The 18,245-nt window shown below is 38.8% G+C and overlaps 1 protein-coding gene across 2 annotated transcripts in view; it reads right to left on the reverse strand.

The window, feature by feature from the left end:
- Window positions 1–537: 537 nt before the first annotated feature.
- The window catches only part of LOC124774993 (cytokine receptor-like factor 3), a 148,877-nt gene continuing 131,169 nt past the window's right edge, over window positions 538–18,245 (reverse strand). The window contains exons 5-6 of one of the 2 annotated variants that reach the window (XM_047249744.1): window positions 13,346–13,454; window positions 538–1,627 (exon numbers count right to left, since the gene is read on the reverse strand). In XM_047249744.1, the coding sequence (XP_047105700.1) occupies window positions 1,401–1,627; window positions 13,346–13,454 (336 nt within the window). In that variant the 3' untranslated portion in view covers window positions 538–1,400. The remainder of the gene's footprint in view (window positions 1,628–13,345; window positions 13,455–18,245) is intronic. The other variant, XM_047249743.1, reaches the window with a different exon arrangement.

Consider the following 18,245-nt stretch of genomic DNA (forward strand, 5'->3'; position numbering starts at 1 on the left):
CACCACCACCACCACCACCTACTCCGAACTCTGCAGGAGGGAATTATAATTCCCTCCCCCAGTCTAAACATCTGCTTATCTACATCCCTTGCTGCTTCTTTTAGCCCAGCTTCCTTTATTTCCAACTTGGTTCTTCCCATTTCCCTTCTTTCTTACTGTAAACTTTACAGTTTTGCAATTGTTACTTTACTCTGTTCCCATTTTGGCACTGCCATTGTGAGCCACCTATCTCCCACTCTCCTGTTGCATATGTTATCGGCTACAGGTAAGTTGTTGCTTCACCCGAGTTTTATTAGAATAGTTCAATAATTTTAAGGTGATTACAAAAGATTGACAGTTGCTGACAGATGTATCTTCCGGAAGTTGTCGATCTTCTGTTGACTAAAAATAAAAAAGCTGAGAATCAATGAAAAAAGGAGTACGGAGATCACAATAAAGTCAGAATAGTACCAATATAACAGAACTAATATTTTTCACAATTATTTATTTTGTTAAAATGCATAACAATTTCTTATAATTTTTATTTGTATTGTAAGTTCTTATAATACATGACATTTCTCAATACAAACATTTATCAAAGAATGCATGTGTTTATACATGTACAATTTGAACAGATGACTGAATGACAACAATATTTTCAGGATCCCTGGACACAACTGTATTTCATTAGATCAGTATAGAATATTGTGTAGATTAGGGATTCGGCATCCTTCAGACATCAATTTCAATTTACTGTATAAAAACTTTATTCATTTGGGGCATAAACAACAACACTGTGTAATGCTCAAAGCAAATCATTCAGAAATACATAATAAAGAGCAAACATGTGAAACATTTCTATCTAAAAATAGTGAATCACATTAACATAACTGCAAAAAGAGAGATCTTTTAGGAAAAGGGCACAAACATACTGTACAGTGACACATATGTAAGTAAACATTCTCAATCATGAAGAAAATATTATAGCAACACTCATAGAGGTTAACCAGCAGAAAATAAGATCACAAAGAATTAATGGCTAAAACAATAGCAAGTCTGTAACCAGATGCACATAAAATTTAGAACATGTACACATAAAATAGGAGGTTACCCATAAATATGAAATCTTCAATAGGTAAACTGTCACCAGCAAGTTATATAACAGACACTCATGACATGAAGCACTGAAAAGATATTTAAAAAGTAAAGCTAAACAGTGAAAAACCACATACTGAAAAATGAATCAGTTCATTAGGCACACAATGGTAGACATTTGGGACAAAACAACAGACAAATTATAGTGAGAAAAAGCTTGTTAGTAATTTCAGTGCTGTAAATAATGAGAAAGCTGTATAATTTTAGCAAAAGTATAAATTCATTAATTTTATTTTTGTAACTGGACCTGCAATTACGACACTCCCTCACTCAACCAGCACTTTCCAACCAACTTGTCCAAAACAGATAGCAAAAAATAGTTTGTGCAGTGGACTGGTAACATTCCAGTCATAAGCTACAGTCTTATTACCACTGTCAATATGGATGCGGACCTTACTATTGCGGACATGTTCACATGTGAAACATAGTTTTGAACCTTTCTCCAGTGGAGGCAATTTGGTAGTCTTCCCCTTGCCATCCACAAATACACTTCCTGTAAAAGAAAGAAATTTTATTCAATATTACTTATTGAGTCAATAATTGACACAATGCGGAAAAGGAGGGTTGCTTTTTTCTGCCACATTTTCAGACTACAAGAAACCAGGATACTGACACAACTGTTCACCTACTTTTGGAAAAGTAAGATCAAGAACAACTGATTCAAAGAAGTTCAAGACGATTTAGATGAGTTAGGCTTGACAATGCAACAAATTGAAGGCAGAGAAGAAAAGAAGATTCTGAAACAAAGTGACATGAGATTTAAACTAAAGACATTTACACGCAAAAAATACACCATAACTGATGTAGGAAGGGCAGCCAGGTCGGAAAGGATGAATAAGTTTTCGGAGTAGAAGAGGAAAGCCAAATCTACAACTAGTAGTAAGACTTAAATGTATATGGATTGTATAAAGTGCTCCAATGTGGGTGTAAAATATGAAAATAAATAAATAAACAATTACTTATAAAAATATTTTAAAAATGGTCATTTGCTGTAAAATTAATATCTTTACAACAGTTATAATATGGTTCAGTAAAATGTGTGAAAAGGTCATTTACACAAATGTACTAATATTTATTAAGACTAAGAATACAATTCTGAATGCACAATAGGGGTTTCCTGTGGCCTCATTACACATAACGGTTGCTGAAGAAATAAAACAGACAATACAAGAATAAAAAGATTGCTTTTGGCGCCTTTCATGTTATAAAATGTTTTGGCTGCATTGGTAGCTTTTGTATTTGACAGTATCTAGTTAGATCTTCAGACAGACTGGGGGATGCCAGTTGTTACTATATTCTTTTTGTAGTAAAAGTGAATCCATTAGCCATATTTAAAGATCTTGCAAGACCTTTAAATACAGCTGAAGGCTTCATTTATGCTAAAAAATTCTCATTAGTTCTGTTTCATGAAAAGAATGTCTTAAGTAAAAACCAGCCAGTTTTTATACAAAACAGGAGATGCTCTGCTGATCAAATGACAATACCTGAGATGAGACATATTTCTAGTTAGTTAAAATCATTTAATGCTCTGGTGACAATTTCATTTAATTACATTCTGCCTGTTTTCATTAACCAAAAGATATCCTGTTAAGAATGTCTTTTTTGAGAGAACAAATTTCATGACCACAAATGGAACATAAGTAAATCTAAAAAAACTCATTGTTCTCCGAGCAGCTCAATTCCCCTTCCTAACCCTACGTAGGGGCAGGGCCATACTGTGGTCATCGCAAGACAGGCCTGTTTCAAGAGTGGTGGTGGGGGAACTTCTGTTAAAATACAAAAAGTGTAGACAATGGATCTGTAAAACTGTAAAAGAGGGGAAAAAAATAAATTATTAAAGTGGGAATAAAGTGGCTAAAACTGAATTAGTATCTTAAACTTAAAAAGTATAAAACTATAAGCTTTTACTCTGAATGTATAAAAAATAAGATATTACAAGAATAGGCCTAGAATGATGGATGTATAAATAGTAAAAGACAAACATCATAAAATTATAGATGTACAGTTATCACTACTGTCATATCCTGTTCCCTGTAATTATAGTTGCTGAACATAGTTTCACTTTTGTAATTTATTGTTTTACACTTTTTATGGTATTATACTTGCAATGTTTTAAATTTTTAATATTTAATGACACTTAATGGAGTTCTATGTCCTCCACATAATTATACTGCTATAATGTTACAATGTTTATGTTTTTTGTGATTTATACATCCATTATGCTAGACCTATACTTTTAATATCTTAATGATAATTTTATACAATTTTTAAATACTTTTAGAGTAAGACCTTATACTGTCAAAGTTTCATATTTTTAATATTTTAAGACACTAATTCAGTTTTAGCTACTTTATTTCCAATTTTATAATTTACTATTCCCCACCCCTTCCCCCGTTACAGTGTTGCACATCCACTGGTCAACAATTTTCGTATTTTAACAGAAGAGGTTTTTTGCAAAATAATTGAAATTTTGCAGTTTTAGTATGAGACCTTATCTCGTTAAATCCCTTGCACCCCTGTCAATTACCTCTCCCTCACCCCTCCCTTGCCTTCTTTTCCCACTCTCAACCTTCCTCATTCCATTTTATAATTTTACTATTTCATGCCATTTACAGTTTACACACCCACTGTCCTAAACTAGCGTTAGTGTAGAAGCTGCAGTAGCCGTATGTAGAAGGGCACGTGGTCGACAGTGGTGGAGGGAGACACCATGGTGGAATAAAAGAGTCAAGGAGGTAGTGGGAAGGAAGAACAAGGCCATCATACTGTGGTTCCAAGAAAGGACTAAATTAATAAGAGAGGAGTATAAGAAAAAGAAAAAACAGAGGCCAATAAGACAGTGGTTGAGGAGACAAGAAAGTGGATGGAAGAATTGACAAAAACGATGGAGAAATAGCACAGGAAGTAAAAAAGTACTGTAAGGATTGGCCAAAAGTAAGAGGAGAGGTTTGAGAGAGGATGCAACAATGATGGATAGAAATGGCAAAGAGGTTAATGGCAATGAGACATTGAAAACAGTGTGGAAGGAGTACTTTGAGCATTTGCTAAATCTGAATGGACTTGGAGATGAGAATAATAGAGTACAGGAAGTTGAAATAAACTGAGGAGGAAGGGGGGGAGGGGAGTGGGGAGAATTTGACATGGAAAAAAATGGAAATGGCACTGGACAAGATAAAAGATGAAAGGCACAAGGTGTGGATGAAGTGAGTGTTGAAAAGGTAAAGGTAGCATGGTCGATTGGGGAACAGTGGCTATGTTGTGAGATGAGGGTGGTGTGGAATGAGAAGAGACTCCAGAAGATAGGAAGAGGGCACCAGTTGTCACTATATTCAAGAAAGGGAGTAGGAAGGAGTGTAGATATGAAAAGATCCTGGAGGGCAGAAACCAAACAAGGGTCAAGAACAAATTGAGAGAGGAACTATGAATTTGAAAAGGCATTTGCTAGTGTCTGTAGAACAAAGGTCTGGAAAGCACTAGAAAAGAAAGGAGTGGAAAAAGACTTGACAAGCAGAGTAAAGGAGATGTACTGTGGAAGCCTGAGTTATGTGAAAGTGAGAAAAGTAAGAACAGATTGGTTCCAACAAACAAGTGGTGTGAAACAGGGCACTGCATTGTTGCCTCTCCTCTTCATTGTGGTCTTAGATGAGATAATGACTACAGTGACAGAAAAAAAAATGGAGAAGACAAGATGAAAGCAATGGTGTTCACTGATGATTTGATAATGTGATGAAGCAGGAAGGAGGAGATTCAGGAACAGCTGGAGGCTTGGGAAGAAACTGAGAGACAGTGAGGAATGAAATTTAATGTAAATAAATATGAGATCCTGTGGTTACACCTAGAAAGAAAGGTATACCAAATAGTGGAATAAGGATTGGAAATGAACAATGGAAGAAGGTGGAAAGTGTCACGTACTTGGGAAGTGTGACAGAGAAAAATGGAAGAAATGAGAAAGAGATAAGTGAATGTGGCAGACAGGCAGAACCATTCCTGAGAATAGGAGCCTGGTTTGGAACAAAGCCATCCCACAAGAAAGCAAAGAAAGCAATGTTACTAATCCCAATACTGGCTTGTGCGCCTGAAACATGGATAATGAAGAAAAGAGATGTTTGCAGATTACAGGCATGTGAAATGAAGTCCCTCAGAAGTAGGATAGGAGTAACAAGGAGAGGGAGGATGAGGAATGAAAACGTAAGGGAAACAGTACAAGAGGCACCCTTGCAGAGCAGGACAGAAACATCAAGGCTAAGATGGTATGGGGACTTGAAGAGAATGGAAAATGAGAATTCCCAAGAAGATACATGAAATGCAAATTCAAAAGAAACAGTCAAGAGGAAGACAAAGGGATAGATGATTGAAAGTTGTGCATGAGTGCAAAAAAAGAGATGGGGACTGGACCAGAGTGAACACAGAAAGGTGGTGGGAAAACACAACTAGATAGCAAGGTTTATGTTCCAAACAGACCCAGCCTGGGGCTGGAAACAGTTCAATATGGTGATGGTGGTGGTGGTGGCGGTGGTGGCGGTGATAATTAAGATAATACTTCTAAGCTATTAATAATTTAATGAGAATTTGTAAATAATTATACTTTCTACAGTTTTAGCAAGACTCCTCTTGTTCAACTCATGACATCCCCACAACTCCCCTCCCTTAACCACTCTCACACCATTTACCCATTCCCCTTCTTTTCCCCCTTTTGCCTTCTTTTTCCTCTTTCCCCGTCCTCTAACTGCTAGACTACTCTACTAGACATTTATCTAAAACACTGACAGCAGCTGCAAAACACAGTACTCTGAAGCGAGATTCTGAATAGACAAGGCAGGTTGTCAAACACAACTACGTACGTAAATTCTACATTTATGTAAAATTCTTTTTTCTACTTATTGTACACATTGGTACACATTTAGTTTTACTTTGTTTTAGACCTGACAATGATCCAGAGTGATTGAAACATGTCATACAATTAAAAATGTGCAACTTACACTGAACGACAAATGAGAATTATTTTACATATGCATATATACATCGAAGAGCTAAAGAACTGGTACACCTAACTAATACTGTGTAGGGCCCCTGTAAGCATGCAGAAGTGCCGCAACATGATGTGGCATAGACTGGAGGGAAATGATACCATAAATCCTGCAGGGCTGTCCATAAATCCATAAGAGTATGAGGGGGTGGAGTTCTCTTCTGAACAGCACGTTGCAAAGGATCCCAGATATGCCCAATAATGTTCATGTCTGGGGAGTTTGGTGACCAGCAGACGCGTTTAAACTCAGAAGTGTGTTCCTGGAGCCACTCTGTAGCAATTTTGGACGTGCGGGCTGTCACACTGTCATGCTGGAATTGCTCAAGCCTGTCAGAATGCACAATGGACATGAATGGATGCTTACATAGGTGTCACCTGTCAGAATCATATCTAGATGTGTCAGGGATCACAACTGACACGCAGGGTCCATGGATTCATGAGGTTGTCTCCATACCCATGCATGTCCATCCACTCGATACAATTTGAAATGCGACTCGCCCGAATAAGCAACATGTTTTCAATCATCAGCAGTCCAATGTTGGTGTTGACAAGCTCAGGTGAGGTATCAAGCAGTCATCAAGGGCAAACAAGTGAAACTTCAGCTCCAAAAGCCCATATTGACTGCAGCACTGTATTCTGCCCATTTACATATCTCAGTATTTGAATACGCATGTCTATACCAGTTTCTTTGGCACTTCAGTGTAGTTGGATACACTTACGATATTTAAAAGTTTAAAATTTGGTACTTTTTATATATATTTTTGAAAAAGCTGGATATTTTACTGTATGGAAACAATGGTTTGTGGCCCATTATTGCTTTCCCTCATAATTTGTAGCCATTTTTATAACGTGAATTCATCGAACAATATTTGAAAACCTGAGAGCTTTCAAATCTCGTCCAATACAGTCCCCAACCATCACTCCTTCTCATCTCATACTGTAAGCCTCCCCTGACACATGGTTCTGGGTGACTTCCCCAAAATCTACCCCCTTTTCCTAGACCTCTCCAGTCCTTTCCCTTCACCCCTCTTCCTTCCCCTTTAACCCTTCTGCCTGAAGAAGGAGCCACTGCCTCCGAAAGATTGCCAGTTACAACCATTTTTTATGTGTGTGTGTTTTGCTGCCACTTGGTGAGTAGATTTTTTATCTATCCAATTAAATAAGATTATAAAGTGTGTTGCATTACAAAGTGATGATCTCAGGTTAATTTTTTTTTATACTGGTTACTATCACTACACGACTGTTGAAGATGGTGTATCTCTCTCTCTCTCTCTCTCTCTCTCTCTCTCTCTCTCTCTCTCTCTCTCTCTCTGTGTGTGTGTGTGTGTGTGTGTGTGTGTGTGTGTGTGTGTGTGTGTGTGTGTGTCAGAGAGAGAGAGAGAGAGAGAGAGAGAGAGAGAGAGAGAGAGAGAGAGAGAGAGAGAGAGAGGAGCAGAAATGGTAAGAAGAATAGGGAATGGAAAAGTAGAACTGGTAAAAAGGACATTATAAATAATAAGCAGGTGTCTGCAACATGAACACGCATCCTTCCTTAGTACAGCAAGTTGGAATGCTAGCAAAAAAGAAGCATGCGTCTCTCTCTCTTTTTCTTTTGTTCTTAGCAATAAAGGCAATAAATGATATATGTCCATTTGAATATAAAAGTTTACTAACTTTTAATGCTGAGAGTATTGTACCATCCCTTATTTTTATTGGTAAATTATACATTTTAACAGTAACATCTTTAAAATGTTTTATAAATGCCCAGACTTTGGGCATTTAAAAATGTCCATTGATAAACGTCCTGCCCATGGAGCATTTGCCTGGCCCACATCACTGCACGTTGCAGCACTTGCTGCGACAAGCAATTATTTTTGTGCCACTTACGGCCTGCCTAATAGATATGCTCAGGTCCACGGAAGCCCCAGGGAGTTGGTGACTTAGATTTTGCCACCTCTAGGAAAGTAAGTTGGTCGTTGGTTGACTGCCAGGATATACAACAGACATTGTACAAGGCTAATGTTGTATAACTTGGAATGTAACCAACTGTAAAAATGCAATGTACTCATTGTAATGGAAAGTGAATACACATATTGCAAAGAAGAAGAGTGTGAAATCATTCAGTAATATCAGATCTCATAAGTAACTTTCCAGACTGACACAGGCACTGCAACATAGCAAAAAAAGTCTGATGCCAAGATACCTGGACCACAGTACTTCTGAAACTATTTCCAAATGCAAGTAAAATTAATAATCTACAGTGATCATAAAATATTTACATGTAAACAGATCATTACAGAAGAATGATACACTGCACATCTGTCACCCGCACAGGGATGATCAGAAGTACCTGTATTTTAAGGTAATAACATGTGATTGAGAAAGAAGAAGTAGTCAAAATTAAAAGGAAATTTTTACTTTGTGAAGAAAATTTGTTGTCCACAGCAACCGGACAACTGCAATTACTTGGTGTTTGAGTTATTACTAGCACTGCAGTTAAAATGGAAAATTCACAACGAGTCAAACGGTTGAGGAGTAAGAATTAATTGCCGCAACAATAGCCGAGAATGAGAAGAGAATATTAAGTCCATGGTTGGGAAGATAGGTGTTTCTGTTTATGTCAGTGGTTTCACATAGACATACAACAGCTGGTTATGATCTGGTTGGCTGTTCACAACAGTAATGGCAGTGGCAGCAGCAGCAGTGCAATAGTTCACCCACCGCGTCGCACATGTGTATTGTTGGCAGCACTACACGGCAAGATCATCATGAGCCTACGTGAGCTGTGTTTGGCTCACACAAATTTTATTTATTTACAGTGTTGTGGTTTGTGGGTGAGATAAACGAGGGTGCAACTAGCCGACAAAGTTTGTTACTTTCATGCAGTGTAAGGTCAACGCTGAAACAGCTGGCTGCAATGAAGGGTTAACAGTAGATTTGTTAATGTTTGGTGTAAGCCTGTAGGAATCTGAAGCATGTCGCAACCAGTAGAAGAGATGTTAAAGAGTTTTTACGGAGAAGATGACTGGTGAATTTGAAGAGGCAAACAAAGGGTTAAATAGAAACATGGGAAATCTTAGAACACAACTATATGCAACAATGCCAATTTAGAAAATCATACACACAACAAAAGAAGTTTTGCATCACCGTGGTTCCGAGAGTTCTGGAACCTGTACAGAAAATTGGAATAGAGATCAACATAAACATCATTTTCGCCCTTTTTATTGATCATGAAAATCACACATTGCTTGATATACCACCATTCAGCGAGACCTTCGGAGGTGGTGGTCCAGATTGCTGTACACACTGGTACCTCTAATACCCAGTAGCATGTCCTCTTGCATTGATGCATGCCTGTATTCGTCGTGGCATACTATCCACAAGTTCATCAAGGCACTGTTGGTCCAGATTGTCCCACTCCTGAACAGCGATTCGGCATAGATCCCTCAGAGTGGTCCATAAACAGCCCTTTCAATCTATCTCAGGCATGTTCAATAAGGTTCATGTCAGGAGAACATGCTGGCCACTCTAGTAGAGCGATTTCGTTATCGTGAAGGAAGTCATTCACAAGATGTGCACGATGGGGACGTGAATTGTCGTCCATGAAGACGAATGCCTCGCCAATATGCTGCCGGAGGATGGCATTCACATATTGTACACCCGTTACGGCGCCTTCCGTGACCACCAGCAGCGTATGTTGGCCCCACATAACACCACCCAAAAACAGCAGGGAACCTCCACCTTGCTGCAGTCGCTGGACAGTGTTTCTCAGGCGTTCAGCCTGGCCAAGTTGCGTCCAAACATGTCTCTGACAATTGTCTGGTTGAAAGCATATGCAACACTCATCGGTGAAGGGAACGTGATGCCAATCCTGAGCAGTCCATTCGGAATGTTGTTGGGCCCCTCTGTATTGCGCTGCATGGTGTCATAGTTGCAAAGACGGACCTCACCATGGACGTTGGGAGTGAAGTTGCGCATCATGCAGCCTATTGCGCACAGTATGAGTCGTAACATGATGTCCTGTGGCTGCACGAAAAGCATTATTCAACAAGGTGGCATTGCTGTCAGGGTTCCTCCGTGCCATAACCCGTATGTACCGGTCATCCACTGCATACTTGAGTGGCCTGAGTGAGGCATGTCATTGACATTTCCTGTCTCTCTGTATCTCCTCCATGTCCAAATAACATCACTCTGGCTCACTCCGAGACACCTGGACACTTCCCTTGTTGAGAGCCCTTCCTGGCACAAAGTAACAATGTGGATGCAATCGAACTGTGGTATTAACCGGCTGTTGGATCCCCTCTGTCTATTAGGTGCTGCTTATGCATGGTTGTTTACATCTTTGGGCAGGCTTAGTGAAATCTCTGAACAGTCAAAGGGACTGTGTCTGAGATACAACATCCACAGTCAATGTCTATCTTCAGGAGTTCTGGGAACTAGGGTGATGCAAAACTTTTTTTGATGTGTGTATAAAGAAATCTAGGAAAGAGAAAAAGGAATTGCATACTTTGATTATAACTTCCAAACAACAACAACTGGGTATCACAATCAGAAGTAACTAAACACTGTGACAAAATTAATGAACAACTTATAGAGGTTAATAATTATGTAAAGTAATCGAGAGAGATAAACAAATGGGCATTTAAAACAATTTCTGAACAAATCTGAAACATGGATGGGAAAATCGACATATTAGGACAAAATAAGGATTTAGAGGTGACTGCTATCACAGGATATGTTTGTACTAACTTGAAGGAGAGTGTGTGCTACATAATTGATCAAAATGTACATCAGAAAGTAGATTCAACTGTCAGTACACCCTAATTGACAGAAAATTTACGGAACTGAAAAAGATGAAAAAGCAATTAAACAGAAAGAAAGCTGGCAACAGCTTGTCAGCAGAATAATGTGAGGAATTACAAAAAGGAAATGGGATTAATTTATCCGTACAATCCTCAAAGTTTAAACCAAATGGGGAGGTTCATCCCCACTTACTTTCTAAGGGTATTCTTTAGGTCACTCCCTAAATGATGGGAGGATCTGAAAAAGATTTTGTGCTCATTTACTTAGAAGGTAGCACAGCTGGCAGGAGATCAACACGTACAGAGGAATTTACTTTTTGGGATGATTTCCAGTAGAAAATTAAAAGAAAGTACTGATCTCCGAGTGTTTGATACTAAGTATTACATAGTACTTAGAGGAGTTATAAGAAATACACAGAATTGCATCTTACAAAATCCAAATATCTACACAATACATTTGAGGAAGGGCATCTAGTTAAGATTGTAGTGCCTCAAGAATTTCAGTGTTAATTCTCGAAACACTCGGCTTTCAACCATCTCGAACACCCGATCTTTTAGGTACGAGTGCAGGAGAGTGAGAACGTTTCTACTGATCCACCAGTTTCTATGTGCAAGTAGGAAGTTTGTTATTAGAAGACTGTAAGATTCGTGAGTCACTGATAACGACAAATGTTTGTCGCCAGTGCCACAGAAGATGTGAGGAGAACTCAACGAGTAATTATGTCGTATTCTTTGATGTGTTGGTGTCTGTGGTGATGTAAAAAAAAAGGGCTATTAAACAGTTGAATATAGAGTGCTACGCACATTCATGTATTGGACTCGCTTGTGACTAGAGACTTTTAAATTATTTCATGTCTTGGCTATGAATGAAACAAGACACATGTATGCTATTTGAAGATGTGTACATGAGTCTAAGGTGTAAGGAATAAGTTAGCTTGCAGAAGTTATTATCTGTGAAAGTTGAACATATAAAGTGATGGAACTGCAAAGTATTATATGAGTACCAAAATTATTTCAAGGATAGAGAAGTATTTTAATGAATTCCTTTAACCAGCTATAGTCTTCGGAGGAGAAGCTTGAGGGAGATCGACATAGCTGATTATTCAGAGAAGAGGATCAACTACACACAATGTGCAAGTTAACTGAATTAAGACACGTGTGTGCCTTGCAACCCAATACCACACTGTCTGTTGTTATCCGAAAACGTTAGAAGGTGTTTAGTAAGAAGACTATCACATTATTTGCAGGGGGTGGGGGCTGCAGTTTGTATAACACAGAATTAATAAAAAGATACATAGCTTAAGGCTAAATGACTAGGAGGAGCTATCTCATTTAATTTTAGTGTTTTTAAACATCTCTGACTATGTATATTTTTTTAAATTTACATACAGCAACTGCTTGTGCCTTCATTAAAGTTGGTGAAATGGTAGATATCGGATGATAACATAGCAACAATCTTGTGCCTTGCTGTCTCTTCATAACAAGCAAGTTTTAATGATGGACACTGGATAATATCTATAGAGAAATAACTACACATATTGAGCCCTGTACAATAATAACAGAACCTTTTCCAACTTCACTGAGAATAAGAAATCGGCAAAGGAAACTAGTGAATACTTAGAATCAATTCAATGAACACTAAATCCTTTTTAAATGCAACTACCTGTAAAAAAAGATATGGAGAAAGTAAAAGACCTCTATAATAGCTAAACCCAATTATAGAATTAAAAAATAAATAATAAATTAAACAATATCTATCCAGTTGTAGTTACAAAAGCTAGCTGTTAGGATCATCACGTTCACTGGGGGTATGAAAAGGGTAGATACCCACCTCAGGAAGTAACTGATGTGTATTTTGACACAGTACAAGGATAATGACCGAAAATAAGTTTTTAATAACATGAACTCAGGGAAGAGGACAGCATGTGAGCCACAGCAGATAGGTGAGCTCGGAAGTCCTGAAGCAAGCTCTAGCTATAAAAGGGAGTAAGCTTATGTGAATGAGGAAATATCAGTGACATGGCAAATTCTGATATGCACACTGCACTCACAATCAACCAATGGAAAATGGACATGGCCTTTCAAAAACCTTAACTTGATAACAAATAGTCCCAAAGTTGTTGAGACTGCATAGCAACAAACATTGCAACAACCCAATCAACTGTTTCACTTGCCCTTCCATGACAGCTACACCTGATAGTACCCCAATACATGAACTCAAAGACTGAATTTTAACAAAATGATTCAAACTATCTGTTTTGTCAATGAACAGTTAAATAACCACAACTTAATTCAGAATTATCTGATTATGTTAGAAATCCCACAGATTTCCCTCACTTTCTGAAGTAAATTCAATTTCCCTCTTGGTTCCAGTCTGTTACAATGGGTTGTTTATGATACTTACCTTGTGCATTAACAAAGATTACTCCAGGTTGTAGAAGATTTTCATCGATAAAATGATGATCAGCAAGAGCAAGACCTTCATCACTACACCCTGCACCGCATTCTAGAACCTTAAAACAGAAGATTACTACATTATTTTTGTATTCCTTAAATATTACTTTCTATGTTAACTACTACCAACACAGCAACAATCTAAATACTTAGATAGAAAAAAATCTAATAACAATGCCCCATCTCTTATTATGAATACATAAAAACTATCACCATAACTATAAACAGACATTTGCAATGTGTATCAAAATTTTTTATGACATAATATTTTGGAAAAACGTCCAAAATTTCTGTTTATAGCATTACAGGGCTGCATCAAATTAATATATAGCTGACTTTATGATGACAGATCAATCACTACCAACAAAACAGAGGAGGCACTGAGCAGTAGCTAGTAAAATAGAGACCCACAGCCTTTCAATGAAACTAGATGGGAAGAATATATAGGCCAAGTCAAAATGACAAAGCACACTATATTATTTAAATTGGTAAGTATGAGTCTTCTCCGAGAACTACTTTCACAATAAAGACTGGTCTCGGACATGGTGATGGTTTATCCCCACTGCATTTCAGTGGGCCCTTGCATTACATCATGAAGATGTGCCAAAAGGAAGCTTCACCAACATTAGAACAAAACACCCAAGAACAAACTGCAGAAGGTTTGCAGGTCATATACCTTGCTTATGCCTCAAAATGGAAAACGTTTGTCCCCAAATTATCACTCTACAAATATTGCCCAAAAAACAACATTACAAGTGTGATATGAGAAGACTGTGATTATGCTCATAAATTATCACAAAGCTAATCTAGTTTGGCAATATTAATATCGGGGAGTAATCATCACCTTATGGTCAAAGCAACATGGATAAATAGAACCAACAAAATGAAAACAGTTCAATTTTTAATCTTGTCATCATATAATAAGAAACACTTAACAACAGATACCAAAATCCAGCTCTCTAAAATCATAAAGTTCTTGGAAGCCACTTATGTTCTGTTCCAAATTAGAAATGAAAAATTGCTCAACTTGTCAAAACTGAATGAAGGATCATTAGAACTTTTGTAAATAAAAATACCAGGTCCTCCTCAATGAAACTTTCTGTCAAGAGACTGACCCAATCCTCAGTATTATGAAGAAGAAAAGAATCTCATATTTCTTTCATATCTTGTGACTGCCAGAAAACTGTATCTTATGACAACTAGTGAGAAGAAATCTGGCAAATAAGATGGGAGAGCAAACAATAAGAATTACAGGCCGACCTGATAATTGAACTCAAGGTACTAAATGCAGAGAACAAAGGTAATATTGACACTTTTCTTAAGACTTACAAATTTCAGCAGAAATGATGCATAGAAAGGTTATGGAGGTTTCATAAGAAACGAGAGAATCACAACAGGAACAAATGAACAGGCACTAGGTGAACTACTATAACCAAGCAGCACAACCTTCAAAGAAAAAGTGAATATGTAGTGTCTCAATTGGTCCAATGTAACCAATAATAATAATAAGAAGAAGAAGAAGAAGAAGAAGAAGAAAACTGCATCAGTATGTCTTCTCCAAATATATTTATGCTGTCCTGGTGCTTCCAGCTGTCACCTCTTGAGTTGCATGCCTTCATGTTTGACACTAACTAGCCTAAGTACAGGTAATTATCATAAATCACAGAACAGTATGGTAGACAGGCCATTTTATTAGCAGATGCTAGGTATATGACCTTTTAATTTAGGATATTTACAAAGGCAATTTTCTAAACAGTATACATGTTACTTCGTAAATGATATAAAATCAATAAATAAAGATAATCAGCATGATAATGGAGAGATTCCTGATGATTGTACAAAGGCAATTATTATACCTATTTTTCAGTAGGGTAGCCAGCTGCTCTGGTAGGACTACAGAGGAATAACATGAATGAAGATATATGAAGAGAGAATTTTACAGAAAATACAAAACAAGATAAAACTGCAATTGAGAGAGGAACAACAGGGATTTTTGGCTAGCCGATCAACTATAGATGCCATATTTACATCGAGACAGGTAGTAAAAAAGAAATGGGAACGACACTATAGTTGCTTTCATAGATATAAAAAAAGATGTATAACACTGACAGGTGGGAACAGAGACAGCAAGGTCTGAAATGAATGGAACTATCTCAAAACAGCTCTCAGAAAGATGTAAAGGAAATCCCTAAACTATGTCATAATAGATGGAAAAATAAGAATGGTTTACAGCAGATACAGGGATTCAACAAGGAAGTGTACACTCATCAGTGTTTTTCAGTATAGTCATGGACAACATCACAAGTAAAGTTTACCAAGGATCAACAGCACATGATAGAAAATTATACTATGTGCAGACAATGTGATGACATGGGAAGACAATGAGCAGAAACTGAAAGAACAACTGAATAGCTTGCAAAGGATAATTGGAGAAGCAGGTGTGGAAATAAGCTCAACAAAAAGCGAGATAGAGAAAATCAACATGGAAAATGAAACATGGAGTGTGTAGGTTGTACAGTAAAATTTATTAAAGAAGTAGATGTTTTCAAACTTCTAGGAAGTAAGCTAACATCAATGAAGAAATTTTGGAGAGAACAGTAAATTTCTCAAAATTATTATTATTGTATATAAGGCATAATTAGGAATTGAAAAATAACCATGAAAACAAAGATCATGATATATAAATTACATTATTTAACAATTTTGACCCATGGATGAAGATGCTGGACCTGTACAAAGAAAGACTGAGTAGAAAAGAAGCAACAGAGATGAACTTTCTACAAGGGATCCTGAGTAAGGTGCGAAGGGATAGGATAAGAAATGAAAAAATAGGAAACATGGTTCAGATCAATCTCCTAAAAGGAACTATGGAGAGAAAGAGGCTGAAATGTTTTGGCCACATTAAAAGAAAGGGGGAAAAAAGACTACCAAGAAGAGCTCTGAAATGGACAGAATCTGGAAGAAGACCAATTGGAAGACCATGAACAAGATGGAGAGATCAGGTGAATTATGATGTAAATCAGAGAGGACAACAATGGGAGTAAATGGTGAACAAAAGACTGTGGTAGATAAGAAAAGACTGGAAGAAGATTTGTGAATGACCTGCACAGGCAGAAATGTTTCAGAAAGAAGAAGTAGAAACAGCAGGGTGATAGTTTCATCGAAGTATATTTCTACTCCTCAGATAAAACTCAGAAGTACACAAAAATCTATGATCTGTCCATCTGTTTTGCATCTACCAGAGAAGCAGGAGGCAAGGCAAGGAACCATTAGAAGAACAAAGTATAATGGATGTGAAAGCTCTGGAGTGAGAGACAGAGACACGGAAATAAGATACATGGGTGATCTATTGTGGACTAGAATGGTGGAGTGTAGGTGAAAACAGGAGGGGAAGCCGAGGCTAGGTGGAGAACAGGGGCTAGCAGAGACTGAGGCTTGGTTGATTGTGGGAGTGATATGTATATTGGAGGGAAGGTTTCACCTGAACATTCCCTCAGAAAAGCTGCTGTAGAGCCTACAGAGGATTCAGATGGCAGGGCTTGTGTAAAAAAAAGTTTCCAGGTCCAGATGGAATCCCATTTTGGTTTTACAGAGAATACTCATTCGCACTGGTCTCTGACTTAGTTTACATTCATAGCAAATCTCTCACCCAGTGCAAAGTTCAAAGTGAATGGAAAACAGTGCCAGTGATTCTGTATATAACAAGTGTAAAAGAAAGGACTTGTAAAATTGCATGCCAACACTCTGCAGAATATTTGAGCATATTCTAAGAGTATAAATACACTCCCGGAAATGGAAAAAAGAACACATTGACACCGGTGTGTCAGACCCACCATACTTGCTCCGGACACTGCGAGAGAGCTGTACAAGCAATGATCACACGCACGGCAAAGCGGACACACCAGGAACCGCGATGTTGGCCGTCGAATGGCGCTAGCTGCGCAGCATTTGTGCACCGCCGCCGTCAGTGTCAGCCAGTTTGCCGTGGCATATGGAGCTCCATCGCAGTCTTTAACACTGGTAGCATGCCGCGACAGCGTGGACGTGAACCGTATGTGCAGTTGACGGACTTTGAGCGAGGGCGTATAGTGGGCATGCGGGAGGCCGGATGGACGTACCGCCGAATTGCTCAACACGTGGGGCGTGAGGTCTCCACAGTACATCGATGTTGTCGCCAGTGGTCGGCGGAAGGTGCACGTGCCCGTCGATCTGGGACCGGACCGCAGCGACGCACGGATGCACGCCAAGACCGTAGGATCCTACGCAGTGCCGTAGGGGACCGCACCGCCACTTCCCAGCAAATTAGGGACACTGTTGCTCCTGGGGTATCGGCGAGGACCATTCGCAACCGTCTCCATGAAGCTGGGCTACGGTCCCGCACACCGTTAGGCCGTCTTCCGCTCACGCCCCAACATCGTGCAGCCCGCCTCCAGTGGTGTCGCGACAGGCGTGAATGGAGGGACGAATGGAGACGTGTCGTCTTCAGCGATGAGAGTCGCTTCTGCCTTGGTGCCAATGATGGTCGTATGCGTGTTTGGCGCCGTGCAGGTGAGCGCCACAATCAGGACTGCATACGACCGAGGCACACAGGGCCAACACCCGGCATCATGGTGTGGGGAGCGATCTCCTACACTGGCCGTACACCACTGGTGATCGTCGAGGGGACACTGAATAGTGCACGGTACATCCAAACCGTCATCGAACCCATCGTTCTACCATTCCTAGACCGGCAAGGGAACTTGCTGTTCCAACAGGACAATGCACGTCCGCATGTATCCCGTGCCACCCAACGTGCTCTAGAAGGTGTAAGTCAACTACCCTGGCCAGCAAGATCTCCGGATCTGTCCCCC

This window comes from Schistocerca piceifrons, chromosome 2 (genome assembly GCF_021461385.2).
Source record: "Schistocerca piceifrons isolate TAMUIC-IGC-003096 chromosome 2, iqSchPice1.1, whole genome shotgun sequence".
NCBI lineage: Eukaryota > Metazoa > Arthropoda > Insecta > Orthoptera > Acrididae > Schistocerca > Schistocerca piceifrons.